Consider the following 18,314-nt stretch of genomic DNA (forward strand, 5'->3'; position numbering starts at 1 on the left):
GACTATTTATATGCCGTTTGTGAAATTTTTCGAGATGTGCCAGTGATAAAGAGTCCATCTAGGAAACCCCGGACACCGAGAAGATGAAGGAATTCTTGCACAACATTCTTGGTTGTCAATAAAGGTTGTCAGTGCAATCAAATGCAAATTCTTGCAAGCTAAAGTGGGAGCTGTGGTGACAGACTTCTTGGGCCCAAGTTTCCTCACGCGCCTAGAACGGCGCAGTCCTGACCTGGATGCCCGTTTTTCGCGCCACAAAGTGCGCCTAAAAAAATCCTCCGTATTCTCCACCTCCCTGCAGGTCCTCTGGCCCTCGGCGCAGCGCAGCACGAGCTGTAGGGGGACGGAGCCAGGTCCCTGCGCTGAAAACAGTGCCAGGACCTCTGCACATGCGCGCTACAGTGGGCACGCAAGTGCAGTAGCTCCAGGCGCCGAACTATGTGGGAGGGGCCAGAAGCACGCAGCCCCTAGCCCTGGCCGAATGGCCTCACTGGGGCTGCGTGAATAAGGCTCCTCCCACGGCCAGCTCCTGCTTCCCCCCCCCCCCCCCCCCGCCAGACCAGACCCGACACCCGCTCCCTAACACCCGCCCTCCCCCCCCCGCCTCCGGACCAGACCCGACACCCGCTCCCCCCCCCCGACTGGACCCGAGCCGACCCGCGCTCCTGTTCCCGCTCCCCGCCCCACCGACTGGACCCGACCCGACCCGACCTCCTGTTCCCGCTCCCCGCCCCCCCGACTGGACCCGACCCGACCCGCGCTCCTGTTCCCGCTCCCCGCCCCCCCGACTGGACCCGACCCGACCCGCGCTCCTGTTCCCGCCCCCCCGACCCGACCCGCGCTCCTGTTCCCGCTCCCCGCCCCCCCCCGACCCGACCCGCGCTCCTGTTCCCGCTCCCCGCCCCCCCGACTGGATCTGACCCGACCAGCGCTCCTGTTCCCGCTCCCCCCCCCCCCCCCCCGACTGGACCCGACCCGCGCTCCCGCCCCCTGACCCGACTCCCGCTCCCGGACTGGATCCGACCTTCCCTCCCTCCCCCTCCCCTCCCTCCCTCCCCCTCCCCTCCCTCCCCCCGACCCGAACTGAACCTCCCCGACCCGACCCAACCCAACGCCACCTACCTGTAAATCTGGTGCTGGGGACGGGCCCTGCCCGAAGTCTCGGGCCGGCCCGTTCAGCCTTCGGTCCCGAAAGGCCTGCCTGAAGCACTTTCACACAGGGAGGAAGATGGTTTATTTAATCTTTTCTTTGCTTATAAATGTTTATTCAGGTTGGATTTATTTGTATAATATTTGTATAAGTATAAATAAGGATTTATTATAGAATTTAATGACTTCCCTTCCCCCCCCACCTTGTTCTGGATGCCTAATTTGTAACCTGCGCCTGATTTTTTAATGTGTAGAACAGGTTTTTTCAGTTCTACAAAAATCTTCACTTGCTCCATTCTACTTTAGTTTGGAGTACGTTTTCACTGTGGAAACTTTCAAATCAGGCATCAGTGGCCCTTTTGAAGAAAAAATTCAGTTCCAAAGTAGAACTGTTCTACCTGACTAGAACTGCAGAAAAAAAAATGTGGAGAATTGCGATTTCTAAGATAGTCAGTTCTCCACCAGTTGCTTCTAAAAATCAGGCGCAAATCATGTGGAAACTTGGGCCCCTTGTATTATACCAGGAAATTGATGGCTATCATGGGCATTAACTTATGCAACGATTTGCATTTATTACTTATCACCAAGCAGTAACAGCTACTTTTTCAAAATCATAAGCATGTCCTTTTTGAATGCACTTATACAATGTTGCCACCAATAGCAATCAGAATAATCCTCCCCTGATTGGCAAAATCTGACTGCATGGTGGACATTTCTGAGAGACTGAATATGTTGAACTTTGAATGAATGGTATGCACATTGGCTTCCTGTGCTTTGTTGGGAATGAACTTCAAGAAAATGCTGGCACTTTTCCTCTCTTGCTTTCCATCAACATCACTGGATTTGAAAAGGATTATTTAGGGACATAGTCTCCTAGTTTCATACATGAAGCCAATCATTCCTTGAATCTGCAGTGTTTGCAGGGACACATGAGCTGAAATAATGGACAGTATGATTACAATGAAAGAATGTGTTTGCATTGGAAACAGCCTGATTCCAAAAGCCTGGCAGGAGCAACATTTACTCCCTTTGTTTCATATCCCTTGATACCCTTCCCCAATATAAGTCTTATCAATCTCGGTCTTGACCCAGCTTAAATGTTGACATGGTCTCTGATTCAATCACTAACTCATGTACATTCCACAACCTCACTAACTTCTGTGTAAAAAAAAAAAAAAGGTTCTCTTGCTCTTTGTCCTAAGTCTTTTACATTTAATCCTATATCTATACCCCCTTGTTCTGGACCCCTCACTCACTGGAAACAGTCAATTTCTATGTACTCTATTCCTTCATAATTTTTAAACATTTTAAATGTTAGATCTTCCCTCTCACTCCATTTTGTGAAGCACCATTTCAACAACCTCTTTTCAAAAAGATGACTCTACTTCTTCCCTCAGTGCTAGGTGTCAACCTTGTGCCTGATATAATGGCCCAGAATCACTGAAAAAGTAACCGTGTGAATGACCCACGGCGTTATTAATGTGCAAATCAACCAGCAACTTGTAGTGAGGAAGAGATACCCCACGAATTGCAAATCGCCACAAGTTGCTGGCAATTTGCGTTCCTCCGCCATTAGCTTCACAAAAATAACATCTCGTCCTTAACATGTCTGTGATTTTCATGAAGTTGCTGCATTTGCACATTAATTGCCCATTAAATGCGCCACAAAAAGTTAAGTCTAGTTATTAAAAGCATAAGTACCCTTTTAGCGATATGATAATTGTTAATGACAGCCAATCAACCTCACTTGCCCAGAGAGCAAACAATTAAAAGTATGGTGTCTCATTCCTTCAGGTTCTGAATTATTATTGGAGATTTTAAAACTGTTCATTTTTTTTTTTAATTCCTACTTGTCCTTCCCGTCTCTTTTGTTTAACCTCTCTCTGAATCCAATCTTTGTTTTCCTCTCTATTTCTCTTTCTGCACCTGATTTGACATTGAATTCACCCCCTTTAATTCACCCTCCTTCTCAGTCCTTCCTTTGTTCCTTTGCTCAATCCTTTCATCTCATTGGTTAAGGAGATATCCTGTATGTCTCGTTGTTCACCAAGGTTCCAGGTGCCCTGTTGCCCTCACCGTGCCATTATCAGCTCGCACTTCCAGCAACTTTGTGAGCAAATTTTTTGGAAATCTAAACATGCACAAACATGTCTAATTAACGGGGCACACCGCAAGATGCCCCCTCCAACAAAATCTGTGCTAACATTTCCAGAAAGCACCAACAAAGTTCATCCAGCACACTATACAAGTAAGAAATCACACCGAAGAGAAACCAAAGCTGACAGTCACCAAATCTGCCTTTAAACAGTTGCAGGCTTTAAAGAACTTGATATTCCACCTAGAAAATGGATGTTCACCCAGCTCCACACCCTCCCTGAGCCCAACAAACATCCCTGTTATACTAAGTTCCTGAGCCTGGTAAAAGGGGCAGGTTCAGGTTCTTCCAAAAGGAGTGCACATCCACTATGTTACACAGTATTTCCTCACAGTCGCAGTAGGGAGAGGAATATCAGCATCGTGTGCGTTTCATGAGCAACTGTACTAGCATAAGCTACTTAACCAGCTAGCTTGAACAATGCAACACAGGGATGTAATTCATTCTACAATGGATGTAATTCATTCTACAATAGAAGTAATACATTTTTATCAAACAGCTGTTGATATTTCAAAACTATAGTAAGTATTCGAAACACAAACTTGTGATATTATTTGATAGCCATGGTATGTTTACATGGTAAATAGGTCGTACACTAAGGCTTTAAAATGAGGATATGCAATATTAGTGTACATCAGTGAGCTTATACAAAATCCCTTTTCCAGTATTTGAATGGATGCAATAACTCATTGCTTAAAATAAATAAACAAAGTGATTTGTGTAATCTTTTTAAGAGTAACTTCAAGGCTTAGTTTTATGTAGTCTTGCTTTAACAAGAATTTACTATAATAAGGATCCACTGTTTCATCTCACTGTATTACATCAGTTGCCTCTTGCACATGGAATAGGGCTCAGTGCTGAAATCAAAGTAGCATATTATTGGAAATGTATACTAAGTTAGTGAATTGTGGATGAAAAGTTGGTTACACCAGTAACTGACAGCTATGATTCAAAAGAGCCCAAGCACACCTCCCCTTTAAAGGTTGCAGGCTGACTTTAAATGGCGTCACCGCCGTTTGATTTCCAGCTCCTCCAATTGGCTCCCCATAATCAAATGAGGCATCTCCATTAGTTTAGCTTGTGCCTCTCGGCAATGCCATCGGGCGTGGGTATTGGCCTCGATGTCAATTCTCCACTTGTTTTTGGCGCAAATTGAATTTCTCCCCCTTTGTTTTCTGAGTTAATTGTCAGAAGTCTTTTGACTGACCATTCAGGGAAAATGGTGGTTGTAAAATCCATGGGTTAGAACCTCCACTTTTTTTGGCAGACAGGAAGCGAAGAGTAGGAGTAAATGGGTACTTTTCAGAATGGCAGGCAGTGACTAGTGGGGTACCGCAAGGTTGTGTGCTGGGGCCCCAGCTGTTTATATTGTACGTTAATGATTTAGACGAGGGATTAAATGTAGTATCTCCAAATTTGCGGATGACACTAAGTTGGGTGGCAGTACGATTTGCGAGGAGAATGCTATGAGGCTGCAGAGTGACTTGGATAGGTTAGGTGAGTGGGCAAATGCATGGCAGATGAAGTATAATGTGGATAAATGTGAGGTTATCCACTTTGGTGGTAAAAGCAGAGAGACAGACTATTATCTGAATGGTGACAGATTAGGAAAAGGGGAGGTACAATGGGTGTCATTATACATCAGTCATTGAAGGTTGGCATGCAGGTACAGCAAGCAGTTAAGAAAGCAAATGGCATGTTGGCCTTCATAGTGAGGGGATTTGAGTACAGGGGCAGGGAGGTGTTACTACGTTGTACAGGGCCTTGGTGAGGCCACACCTGGAGTATTGTGTACAGTTTTGGTCTCCTAACTTGTGGAAGGACGTTCTTGCTATTGATGGAGCGCAGCGAAGGTTCACCAGACTGATTCCCGGGATGGCGGGACTGACGTATGAAGAAAGACTGGATCAACTGGGCTTGTATTCACTGGAGTTCAGAAGAATGAGAGGGGACCTCATAGAAACGTTTAAAATTCTGACCGGTTTAGATAGGTTAGATGCAGGAAGAATGTTCCCAATGTTGGGGAAGTCCAGAATCAGGGGTCACAGTCTAAGGATAAGGGGTAAGCCATTTAGGACCGAGATGAGGAGAAACTTCTTCACCCAGAGAGTGGTGAACCTGTGGAATTCTCTACCACAGAAAGTTGTTGAGGCCAATTCACTAAATATATTCAAAAAGGAGTTAGATGTAGTCCTTACTACTAGGGGGATTAAGGGGTATGGCGAGAAAGCAGGAATGGGGTACTGAAGTTGCATGTTCAGCCATGAACTCATTGAATGGCGGTGCAGGCTCGAAGGGCCGAATGGCCTACTCCTGCACCTATTTTCTATGTATCTATGTGTCTTTGTCATAAATGCTTCAAATTACATTCACTGTGACACAAAAGGCAATACTGTGCTTCATTCTTGTTTGGAACAAAACACACACAGCACGTTAGTATTTTATGTAGAACTCTTTATCTGAACTTTCGACGTGCTAACAAGGTGGAATTTTCAAAGTTCTCTCAATTACTTGGCATAACATCAGATCCTGGAGAAACGGCAGGATCAGCTGTTTGCATCATTACTACTAGGTTTCTTCCAGACTTCTGCTTCTGAAGCTTTGGTAGCATATTGGGAAAACCGCCCCCAACTGTTTCAGTTGTTGATCGACCTGCTGAGCATTTTTTGATTTTATTTCAGTGTGTCACTGATCGTGTTTTTCTTCTTATTCCTATTTTAATCATTATTAGTGGCAATATGAGTGTGACATGAATTATGATCAACTGAACCACAAGCACAATATTATTGCTTTAATGCAGATACTTCCAGAAAGCAGCATCAGGATTTGAATTGAATCATAAAAGTTACCACATAGAAGGCCATTTGGTCTATTATCCCTCTGTCAGTTACAGCTATTCAGCTAGATTGATTCCTGGAATGAGAGGGTTGTTCTATGAGGAGAGATTGAGTAGAATGAGCCTATATTTTCTGGAGTATAGAACAATAAGAGGTGATCTCATTGAAGCATCTCATTCTTAGAGGACTTGACAGGGATGCTGAGAGGTTGTTTCCCCTGGCAGGAGAGTCTAGAACTAAAGGTCAAAGGAGAGAATTGTAACCCCCAACCCCCCCTCTCCAACACACCCACTTCCAGTTTTAACGGGGGCGGATTGGCAATTTAAATATTATAATCAGGCTGTGTGCCTCATTTAACCACCATTTTAAATGTAATCTTGGCCGACCAAGTCTTCCAGGCCTCGGGAAACCCGGCGGCTAAAGGGAGGTGAGGACTGCTGGATCCAGGAGGTAAGTGCCTTTCCACTTACCTGCTGGATCCAGTTTACCTGCTTTACCCACCCACCCCTCACAACTCTTCTAATCTCTCCTCCAACCTTTCCAATCTTCCCCACGAGGCTTCATATTTCCTCCTTGACTCTTTTGATTTCCCCCTTGACTCTTCTGATCTCCCCCAAGATGCCTCCAATCTCCCCTGACTCTCCGATCTCCCCCACAAGATCTCTGATCTACCCCCATAAGACCTCCGATCCCTCTCCCTCTTCTCCGCTCCCCGATTGCCGCCTGGTGCAAAAGGCCTACATGCCCAACAGCCAGGCAGTCTCTCAATCTGGCTGGCTGCAGCCGGGAAACGGAGACATAAATTGCTTATACAATAGCAAAATACAGTGGATGCTGGAATCTGAAATAAAAATAGAAAATGATTACATAAAATGCCAATCGGGTCCGGCTATTAAGTTCGGAAGGACCTGAGGGAAACCCGTTCTTTCAGGTTTCCCAACCTCAAAGCAGCATGCCACTCCTTCCCCACCTCCTAATTAATATTCAGCCCATAGTCTCAGGATAAGGCGTCGGCCATTTAGGACTGCGATAAGGAGAAATTTCTTCACTCAAAGGGTTGAGAATCTTTGGAATTCTCTACCCTGGAGAACTGTGGATGCTCAGTCGTTGAGTATATTCAAGACTGAGATTGATAGATTTTTGGACACTAAAGGAATTAGGGGATTTGGGAATAAGACGGGAAAGTGGAGTTGAAGTAGACGATCAGCCATGATCTTATTGAATGGCAGAGCATGCTCGAGGGGCCACATGGCCTACTCCCACTCTTATTTATTATGTAGAGCTGTGTACTCTAATCCAATTTCTCTGCCCGTTCCCATATCCTTTTATACAATTCCTTTTCAAAAATGTTCCCAATTACCTTTTAAGTGGTGTCAGTAGGCAGTTGTAGTAAGGCATTTCATGTTCTAATAATCCTCTCTGTGAAAACATTCTAACTACTCGCTTAGTTCTTCCACTGGTGGCCTTGTGTTTCTGCCCATTTTCCATTAGCCATCTCTCTTTCCACATGGCTCCATTCTTTTCAATACCATGTGCTTTAATTTTTGTTATAAATCCATTGTGCAAGCCACTAAGCCTTCAGAAAATCCATACATATAACATCCACTGCATTCCTTTTATCTATTGCTCTAATTCAGTTACATTAGTCGAGCATGATTTTCCATTGACAAATTTTTGCAGATGTTCCCTCTTCAGCCCATGCCTTTCTAAATGTTCACGAATTTCAACCCATATGTTGAGTTTACCTACAACCAAGGTAATACTAACTGCTACATGATTTCCTGGCCTATTACACTTCTGTTCAAGAAAGGGCAAAGTAACATTCACCATCCTCCAATTCTCATTTCCAAGGATTTTTGGAACATTATGGTTATCCATTATCTGCTTCCCAAACTTCTTTAGTGTTCTGGAATACATATTCCTCAATATTCCTTTCTCTATCGCCTGGGGAATCCCATTTATACCGTTATCTCTTACAATAGTTCCACATCATAGAATTACAGAATAGTACAGCACAGAAAGAGACCATTTGGCCCATCGAGTCTGCGCTGGCTCTTTTGAAAAGCAATCCAGTTAGTCCCACTCCCCAGCTCTTTCCCCATATCCCTGCAATTTTTATCCTTCATGTATCCAATTCCCATTTGAAAGCTACTACTGAATCTATTTCCACCACCCTATCAAGCAGTGCATTCCAAATCCTAACCACTTGTTTCGTAAAAAAAGTTTTTCTTCATGTCGTGTCTAGTTCTTTTGCCAATCACCTTAAATCTGTGCCATCTGGTTATCGACCCTTCAGCCATTGGAAGCAGTTGCCCTTTATTTACTCTTATCTAAACTCTTCATGATTTTAAACACCCCCATCAAATCTGCTCTTGGCCTTCTCTGCTCCAATGAGAATAACCCCATGTAACTGTAATCCCTCATCCCGGGAACCATTCTAGTAAATCTCCTCTGCATCCTTCTCAAAGCCTTCACGTCCTTCCTAAAGTGTGCTGCGCAGAATTGGACACACTATTCCAGCTGAGGCTGAACTCGTGTTTTATATAAGTTTAGCATAATTTCCTGGCTTTTGTACTCTCTGCTTCTATTTATAAGGCCCAGGATCCCATATGCTTTACTAACTGCTTTGTTAACCTGTCCTGCCCCCTTCAAAGCTTTGTGCACAAATCCTCCTCTATTACGTCTATATTCTCACTTCCATCATAGAGTCATTGCGGCACAGTAGGAAGCTATTTGGCCCATCGAGCCCATGCCAGCAAGAGCACTTTGTGAGAGAGTTAGATATGGCCCTTGCAGCTAAAGGGATCAAGAGGTATGGAGAGAAAGCAGGAAAGGGGTGGAACGATCAGCCATGATCTTATTGAATGGTGGTGCAAGCTCGAAGGGCCGAATGGCCTACTCCTGCACCTATTTTCTATGTTTCAGCCAGTGCCAATCACCTGCCCTTTCCCCATACCCCTGCAATTTTTTCTCCTTCAGGTACTTATCTAATTCCCATTTGAAAGCCACGATTATCTTTTATAAAAACAAACCCAAAATATTTAGTTAATAATTTATAAAAGCTGATGAGGCTGTTCAAAAGCATATGATTTCCTTGGCTTTATAAATAGAGGGATAGAGTACAAAAGAAAGGAAGTTCTGATAAACCTTTATAAATCACTGGTTAGGCATGAGCTCGACTATTGTATAATTCTGGACATCTCACTTTAGGAAGAATGTCAATGTCTTGGAGAGGTGATTTATCACAGTGGTACCAAGGATGAGGGACTTCAGTTATGTGGCTAGAGAAGCGGTGATTGTTCTCCTTAGAGCAGAGGAGATTAAGGGGAGATTTAACAGAGGTTTTTTAAAAATAATGGAGGTTTTGATAAAGTAGATAGGGAGAAACTGTTACCACTGGCAGGAGGGTTGCTAACCAGAGGACACAAGATAATTGGCAAAAAAAGCCAAAGGGGAGATGAGGATAAATGTTTTTAATCAGCGAGTTGTTGTGATCTGGATATTGCACTGCCTGAAAGGGTGATGTAAGCAGATTCAATTGTAACTTTCAAAAGGGAATTGGATGTATACATGAAACGGAAAGGTTTGCAGGGTTATGGGAAAAGCCTATTCTGCTTTCTAAAACTCCCCTATCAAAATATCCTTATGTGGCATATCCAGCATGGCAGCATGACCTAACCACACCTGCCTGGTTAACGTGGAAATTTATATTTCTGAGCTACAGTGTACTTGAAACAATTGACCTTTTGATATGAGTGCAGCTGACTCAATCTTCAGTCATCCAGTTATCTACCCTCCTACAAACTAAAGTAAGCAAATGTCTCTTATGTTTACTTTCCTAGCTCTCCAAATATTCCGCAGCATAACTAAGACCGCCTGTTTCCACCTCCGTAACATCGCCTGTCTCCGCCCTTGCCTCAGCTCATCCACTGCTGAAGCGTACATCCATGCCTTTGTTACCTCTAGACTTGACTATTCCAACGCACTCCTGGCTGGCCTCCCACATTCTACCCTACATAAACAAAGGGGAAGTTGAGGGAATTTCTTTTTTCACATGGGGCAGTTAGGATATGCAGTGTGCTACCAAAAACAGTGGTGCAAGAAGGATCCACAATAGAAACTCAGCTGTCTGTGCTCGCTGACCTACATTGGCTTCCGGTTAAGCAATGCTTCAATTTCAAAATTCTCATCCTTATTTTCAAATCCCTCCATAGCCTCGCCCCTCCCTATCTCTGTAATCTCCTCCAGCCCAACAACCCTCCGAGATGTCTGCACTCCTCTAATTCTGCCCTCCTGAGCATCCCTGATTGTAATTGCTCAACCATCGGTGGCCATGCTTTCTGTTGCCTAGGCCCCAAGCTCTGGAACTCCCTGCCTAAACCTCTTCGCCTCACTACCTCTCTCTCCTCCTTCAAGACGCTCTTTAAAACATACCTCTTTGACCAAGCTTTTGGTCACTTGTGCTAATTTCTACTTATGCAGCTCGGTGTCAAATTTTTATCGCATAATACTTCTGTGTTTGTTTAATTAAGTTTTAGTACCAGTCAGCACCATATATGGATATTTTCACGGTTCATATGGATAAATTGAAACTATCACAACAATGCTCACCGGCAGTGAGTGAAGCAAATCAGATGTTGAGATGTAGTAAAAGGACAATAGTGAGCCGAAAAGTGAAGTAATCCTGCCACTTTATAAATCATCAGTGCGACCACACTTAAAATACTGTGTACAGTTCTGGTCGCCATAGTACAAAAATTATATCGCAGCTATTGAAAGGATAGAAATGAGAGCAACCAGAATGATTGACGGGATGGAGGGATTGGATTAAAGCAACAATTATGTAAATTGGGCATGTTCTCACTGGAAAACAGAAGGTTGAGAAGTAATATGATTACAGTTTTTAGGATTCCAAAGGGACTCGATAATGTAGCCCATAACAAGCTATTTTATCTTGCCTAGAACAGTAAAACCAAAGGCCACGGCCTGTGCTTAAAAGAGGGTAAAATCAAAACTAATCTCCGGAAATATTTCAGTGAGCGAGTGATCAATCTATGGAACAGCCTCCCGGGGGAGATGGTGGAAGTAGTTAGTATTGATTCATTCAAATGCAAATTAGATATATTTCTTTCAGGAAAATAACATTTTGGGATACAGTGTATGAGTAATTTGAGACATGACGTGGCAAATGCAGCATGCTTGGGAGGAAAAAGGTCACTTTGGACCCACCGTTCCTAAAGCTCTGCATCACTGGGTTTTTCTTGTGTCATGTCTGGGTCTGATGTAGACTAATTGATAGAGAATGATTGCTATGATTAGTCAACAACTCCATGATCATTGCATCATGCAACTACCAGGATGGTAGAAGGCGAATTAGATGCACCTTGATCTTTTTTTTTCAATTCCTATGTTTCTAATCAAAGTCTATAAAATGTTAAAGGGATTCAATAGGGTAGATATTAAGGCCCCAAGTTTCCACACGCGGCAAAACAGGCGCCCCTCCGAGCTGGGCGCCTGTTTTTCGCACCGAAAACGGCGGCTGAAAAAAAACGCGGTATTCTCGAGCGCCTTGCAGCTCGATGTCTGCTTGGCGCGGCACACAGGGGGCGGAGCCTACCACTCGCGCCGATTTTGTAAGTAGGAGGGGGCGGGTACAATTTAAATGAGTTTTTTTGGTGCCGGCAACCCTGCGCGTTGGAGCGTTCGCGCACGCGCAGTGTGAAGTAAACATTGGCACTCGGCCATTTTAAAAAGTGCTGAGAAAAAGTGAAAATTTGTTTATTGAACCCCTGCAAAGCCTTGCATTTTAAATTTCTTGATATTTCTGTGTGTGAGGGAGTGCATTCTGTAATTAAAGATAGACTGTGATAAACGGGACACATGCACTTGTTTGAGACTATTCAAATTTTTTGTAGCTGTTCAATTTTTAAAATTTTTTAATAAAACCACATTGCCCTTCCATGATCAGCACTGAGGCTTCTTGCAGCTTTCTCCCCCTGCCGTCCGTCGGGCCCGACGGCAAACCGCTGCCTGAAGTACTGAGGCTTCCTGCAGCCTTCTCCCCCTGCTGTCGGTCGGTCCCGACGGCAAACCGCTGCCTGAAAGAACACATGTAGGAACATGGTTTATTTAATCTTTTCTTTGCTTATAAATTTTTATTCAGGTTGGATTTATTTGTATAATATTTGTATAAGTATAACTAAGAATTTATTGTAGAATTTAATGACTTCCCTTCCCCCCCTCCCACCCCACCTCATTCCCGACGCCTAATTTGTAACCTGCGCCTGATTTTTTAATGTGTAGACAAGGTTTTTTCAAGCCTACAAAAATCTTCACTTGCTCCGTTCTAAGTTTGGAGTACGTTTTCAATGTGGAAACTTTCAAATCAGGCGTCAGTGGCCGGACACATCCCCTTTTGAAAAAAAAATTCTGTTCAAAAGTGAAACTGTTCTACCTGACTAGAACTGCAGAAAACTTAAATGTGGAGAATTGCGATTTCTAAGATACTCCGTTCTCCACCAGTTGCTCCTAAAAATCAGGAGCAAATCATGTGGAAACCTGGGGCCTAAGAAACTATTTCCTCTGGTGGGGGAATCCAGAACAAGGGGGCATAATCTTAACAATAAGCCTATTTGGATTTGGATATTTAGAACTCCCTCCCAGAAGGCTGTAGATGAAGGGTCAATGGAAATGTTCAAGACAGCTCATTAGATTTTTGTTAGGTAAGGGTATCAAGTGATACGGAACCAAGGTGGGTAACTGGAGTTGGGGTACAGATCAGCCATAATCTAATTGAATAGCAAAACAGGCTCAAGGGGCTGAATGGCCTATTCCTGTAACTATGATGTTCCTCTTTATCTCTGATAGTCCTACTCACTTTTTAACTATACTTTTACTTTTTCTATGCTTACTAAAACCCTTGGTTATTTCAATAACAAGACTCAATGCTATTTTTTTTCATTTTACCTTTAAGCCTTTCTAAATTCCTTTGCACCTTCTCACTATACTATCTAGATTTATCATGGTGTTCTTTAGTGTTGTTAAACCTGTTAGGTTTCATTATTGTTTTAATTTCTATATTTATCTTTTGAATTCTCTTTGATGTACTCCCTTTTTGCCTTAAGGAATATATCTATTGTGTACTTTGTCCTAGTATTTAAAGATTCCTCACTCCTGCTCCATCGACCTGTTTGTAACATTTCTGCCCAGTTAATTTGGGTCTTATTTCACTGAACTTTGCCTTTTTTCAGTGCAGCAGGCTCTTTGTTATTAAATCCTATTTTAACTTTGAACCTAAGAATGTATTGGTCATTACTTTCCAATTGTCCTACTCTTACAACAATTGTTGATTTCTGGATTATTTTCCCTCAATCTGGTTCAGTGAAATCACTGAGTCGAATACCGATTGTGCTTTAAACAAAGCAAGCTTTTATTTAAAAAGCAAATCCCGATCGGGGACCTTATCAGACAGAAGGAATGCAACTCTGATAGATCGCACCCACTTCCTACGGACAAAGTGACGTTACATTGTAAAGGCACGATGGTTATACATTTTTGGAAAAAGATAACAAGATACAATATGAGTGACATCCTAGTTCAGCCTATCCTCTTTGATCCCTCTTTCCCTTTGTCCACTCTTAAGCCAATCTAAGAATGGTCTGATTTTACACAAAGGCCCATTATTCTCTTACTGTTAATGTTTCAGGTTAGCAATGTGAGTTAGTACGACCTTGAGGTTTGTTTTGCAAGCTGTGGGTTTTGTTTCAAACTGTTAGTGTTGTAACATTTTGCAGTCTCGAGTCTGAGATGTCATGACTATTCCTCCATGAATTCTTTGTTCAATTTCACTGTGTCTATATTTTCCCACATTCTCAACTTCAATGTCTCTATACATTTTTAAACATTCACACAGTTATTTGCCCCGTTTCATTTCCCAGTACTAAATCAAGTGTTGCTATTTCATTTTTGGACTAGTGCTTTGGGACGTTTTACTAAGTTAAAGATGCTATATAAATGCAAGCTGTTATTGTTGAAATATATTGATTAGAGAAGGGTTGGAAGTGATGTACCCAGGCGTGAGTTCCAGATCCACTTTTGTTTCAGTATACAAAGATGATTTGGACTTGGGCATCAGGAGCACAATCTCGAAATTTGCTGATGAGACAAAGGTTTGAGAAACAGAAGGACTGTATATTTAAAAAAAAAAAAATTTTAAACTTTGGGAGGACAGTTTAGCAGAATGGGTAGACAGGTGACAGATGTAACAATATGGAGAAGTGTGAGGTAGTACATTTTGGGCCAAAAAGCAAGGAATGGAGCTACATACTCAATGAAAAGATGCTAAAGGGCCGATGAACAATGCGGCCTTATGGTTCAAATACATATTCCCATAAAGTATGAGTACAGGTAAATTAGGTCATAAAAAGGGTCAATAACATTTTGGGTTTTATAAATCGTTATCATCCGAAAACACAACGTCAATTTCCATATGTATGCTGGTGACACCCAACTCTACCTCACCACTGCCTCTGATTTAGCACGCTCTTTGCCCGACATCCAGTATTGGATGAGCATCCTTGTATTCAAATCGCTCCATTGCCTCGCCTCCCCCCCTACCCAATCTCTGTGACCTCCTCCAACCCCACAATCCCCCAAGATCTCTACGCTCCTCCAATTAAGGCCTCTTGCACATTCCTGATTTGCATCACTCCACCATTTCTTTCAGCTGCCTGGTCTTAAACTCTGTAATTCCCTCGCTAAACCTATCTACCATCTCTCCTCCTTTAAAACACTACGGGGCCAAAATTGCCTCTTTCTATAAGGCCTCTGGCCGCTTGAAAGCAGCGGCCACAGGTCAATCCGGAATGGCTGCCGAGTCTCCGCGGAAGGGCAATTTTTGAAATTGCCTTTACTCAGTTTTGGAGCGGTGTAGGGGCCCGCTCTGTCCGTTTTCCCGCCGCGGCGTGCACGCGCCAACCCCTTACCAGCCATTGGCGATCCCTTCCCGAAATTGTCCATTTCCCAGAATTGCCCCGCGGGAGCGGCGCTGTCGCCAGTCGGTGCTCCCGTCAGCTTTTGCTGTCAGTACACACTCTGTGGCTTGGCGGTGCGGCCACCCTTAAAGGGGAGGTGGTGCTGCTGGCGACGCCATGTTATTATTTTTTGTCGGCCGACTGCCAGGCAGTTATGGCCGCGAGTTCGGCCGGGTCGCCATCAGGCTGCTGGCCCAGCAGAAACCCATCCTGGTGGCTCAGTGTTTGCCATTAAAATGGCTGGAGAGTTCGCAGCGGCCCTCCCCATTAACTGATGGGAAGAGACAGTGTGATGCGCCAGCGTGATGACGTCATCAGCGCGTCGCCTCGCTCCAAAAAAAGCACGAAGAGCTGAATTTCTCCAGTTTGGCTGCCCCATGGATTGGGGCGGCCGGAACACATTGAACACGGTATGTGCAACTCGTTTCAAGGGGTGGGCAATTTCGGCCCCATTTCATCAAGCTTTTGTTTGCCTGTCCCAGTATCTCCTTATTGGTGTCAAATTTTGTTTGTTAACACTCCTTGAAGTGCCTTGGGATGTTTTGCCACATTAAAGACCCTATATAAATGCACGTTGTTATTATGAGGAGACATTTTGAGATACTGGAACTATATCCACTGGAGTAGAGTAAGCCAAGAGGGGATTTAATTGAGTATTTTTAACAGGGTGAACAGGGAAATGCTGTTTCTTCTGGCTGGGCTGGTGAGTCATACAAACATAGAAACATAGAAAATAGGTGCAGGAGTAGGCCATTCGGCCCTTCTAGCCTGCACCGCCATTCAATGAGTTCATGGCTGAACATTCAACTTCAGTACCCCATTCCTGCTTTCTCGCCATACCCCTTGATTCCCCTAGTAGTAAGGACCTCATCTAACTCCTTTTTGAATATATTTAGTGAATTGGCCTCAACAACTTTCTGTGGTAGAGAATTCCACAGGTTCACCACTCTCTGGGTGAAGAAGTTCCTCCGCATCTCGGTTCTAAATGGCTTACCCTTTATCCTTAGACTGTGACCTCTGGTTCTGGACTTCCCCAACATTGGGAACATTCTTCCTGCATCTAACCTGTCTAACCCTGTCAGAATTTTAAATGTTTCTATGAGGTCCCCTCTCATTCTTCTGAACTCCAGTGAATACAAGCCCAGTTGATCCAGTCTTTCTTGATAGGTCAGTCCCGCCATCCCGGGAATCAGTCTGGTGAACCTTCGCTGCACTCCCTCAATAGCAAGAATGTCCTTCCTCAGGTTAGGAGACCAAAACTGTACACAATACTCCAGGTGTAGCCTCACCAATGCCCTGTACAACTGTAGCAACACCTCCCTGCCCCTGTACTCAAATCCCCTTGCTATGAAGGCCAACATGCCATTTGCTTTCTTAACTGCCTGCTGCACCTGCATGCCAACCTTCAATGACTGATGTACCATGACACCCAGGTCTCTTTGCACCTCCCCTTTTCCTAATCTGTCACCATTCAGATAATAGTCTGTCTCTCTGTTTTTACCACCAAAGTGGATAACCTCACATTTATCCACATTATACTTCATCTGCCATGCATTTGCCCACTCACCTAACCTATCCAAGTCGCTCTGCAGCCTCACAGCATCCTCCTCGCAGCTCACACTGCCACCCAACTTAGTGTCATCCGCAAATTTGGAGATACTACATTTAATCCCCTCATCTAAATCATTAATGTACAGTGTAAACAGCTGGGGCCCCAGCACAGAACCTTGCGGTACCCCACTAGTCACTGCCTGCCATTCTGAAAAGTACCCATTTACTCCTACTCTTTGCTTCCTGTCTGACAACCAGTTCTCAATCCATGTCAGTACACTACCCCCAATCCCATGTGCTCTAACTTTGCACATCAATCTCTTGTGTGAGACCTTGTCGAACGCCTTCTGAAAGTCCAAATATACCACATCAACTGGTTCTCCCTTATCCACTCTACTGGAAACATCCTCAAAAAATTCCAGAAGATTTGTCAAGCATGATTTCCCTTTCACAAATCCATGCTGACTTGGACCTATCATGTCACCTCTTTCCAAATGCACTGCTATGACATCCTTAATAATTGATTCCATCATTTTACCCACTACCGATGTCAGGCTGACCGGTCTATAATTCCCTGTTTTCTCTCTCCCTCCTTTTTTAAAAAGTGGGGTTACATTGGCTACCCTCCACTCCATAGGAACTGATCCAGAGTCAATGGAATGTTGGAAAATGACTGTCAACGCATCCACTATTTCCAAGGCCACCTCCTTAAGTACTCTGGGATGCAGTCCATAAGGCCCTGGGGATTTATCGGCCTTCACTAAGAGAAAGAACAAGGACGTTAGAAGAAATCTCATTATTTAGAGACTTGTTGGACAATCTGTTATCGAGAGTGGTTGAAGCAGAAACAATTGTATCTTTTAAGGGAAACTTGGATAAATGTTTGAGACAGAGGGAAAATGGGATTACAGCAGTGTTTCAGCAACGGGCCAGCACAGATACCATGGGATGAATGGTAAGCTTCCATGGATCTATCTAGGAAGCAAGTCTTGGATACAGTCTAAAAACTGTTCCTGACTTTTACCACATACATTACCTTTATCCAAGTCTATTTGGAATATTTAAGACACCCAATGTTATTGTTTTGTTAATTATTTATTTTTAACTGTCTGCAGATCCCAATGCCCTCCCAACTCCATTTAAAATCGTACCATTTGAGGTATATTTTCTTTCCACATTCGCACTACATCAAATATGTAGTTTTATCAGTCCCATCAGTACTGCTCTACCACAGATTATTTATGTGATTTCCTCTATAATGGCAAGGTGTTGGACTGCAACAGTTTTTAAAAAATCAAATAGGTAGACATTATTGTGGTGGTACATGCAGCAAAAACATTTTAAGTGGCTTCTAAAACACACAGTGGTTAAACTTGAATTTGTATATTTGCAGGTGATGACAGTCCGGAAAGTTCTGAATCGGCTGGAAAAACCTCATGGGCTTTACCCCAATTATCTGAGCCCTGTTACTGGTCACTGGGGGCAGCGTAAGTACCAGTTTAAGTTTATCAGCATGATTACATTTCCAAATTTCCATGATTAAATTTCCAAATTTCATCTGTTGACTTCTCAACCACATAGAAGAAACCA

The 18,314-nt window shown here is 43.7% G+C and overlaps 1 protein-coding gene across 3 annotated transcripts in view; it reads left to right on the forward strand.

Annotated features, from left to right (window-relative positions):
- The window catches only part of LOC139279810 (mannosyl-oligosaccharide 1,2-alpha-mannosidase IA-like), a 197,906-nt gene that overhangs the window by 102,483 nt on the left and 77,109 nt on the right, over window positions 1–18,314 (forward strand). For all 3 annotated transcript variants that reach the window (XM_070899045.1, XM_070899044.1, XM_070899047.1), the window contains exon 7: window positions 18,118–18,211. In XM_070899045.1, the coding sequence (XP_070755146.1) occupies window positions 18,118–18,211 (94 nt within the window). The remainder of the gene's footprint in view (window positions 1–18,117; window positions 18,212–18,314) is intronic.

The sequence above is a fragment of the Pristiophorus japonicus genome, chromosome 14 (assembly GCF_044704955.1).
Source record: "Pristiophorus japonicus isolate sPriJap1 chromosome 14, sPriJap1.hap1, whole genome shotgun sequence".
NCBI lineage: Eukaryota > Metazoa > Chordata > Chondrichthyes > Pristiophoridae > Pristiophorus > Pristiophorus japonicus.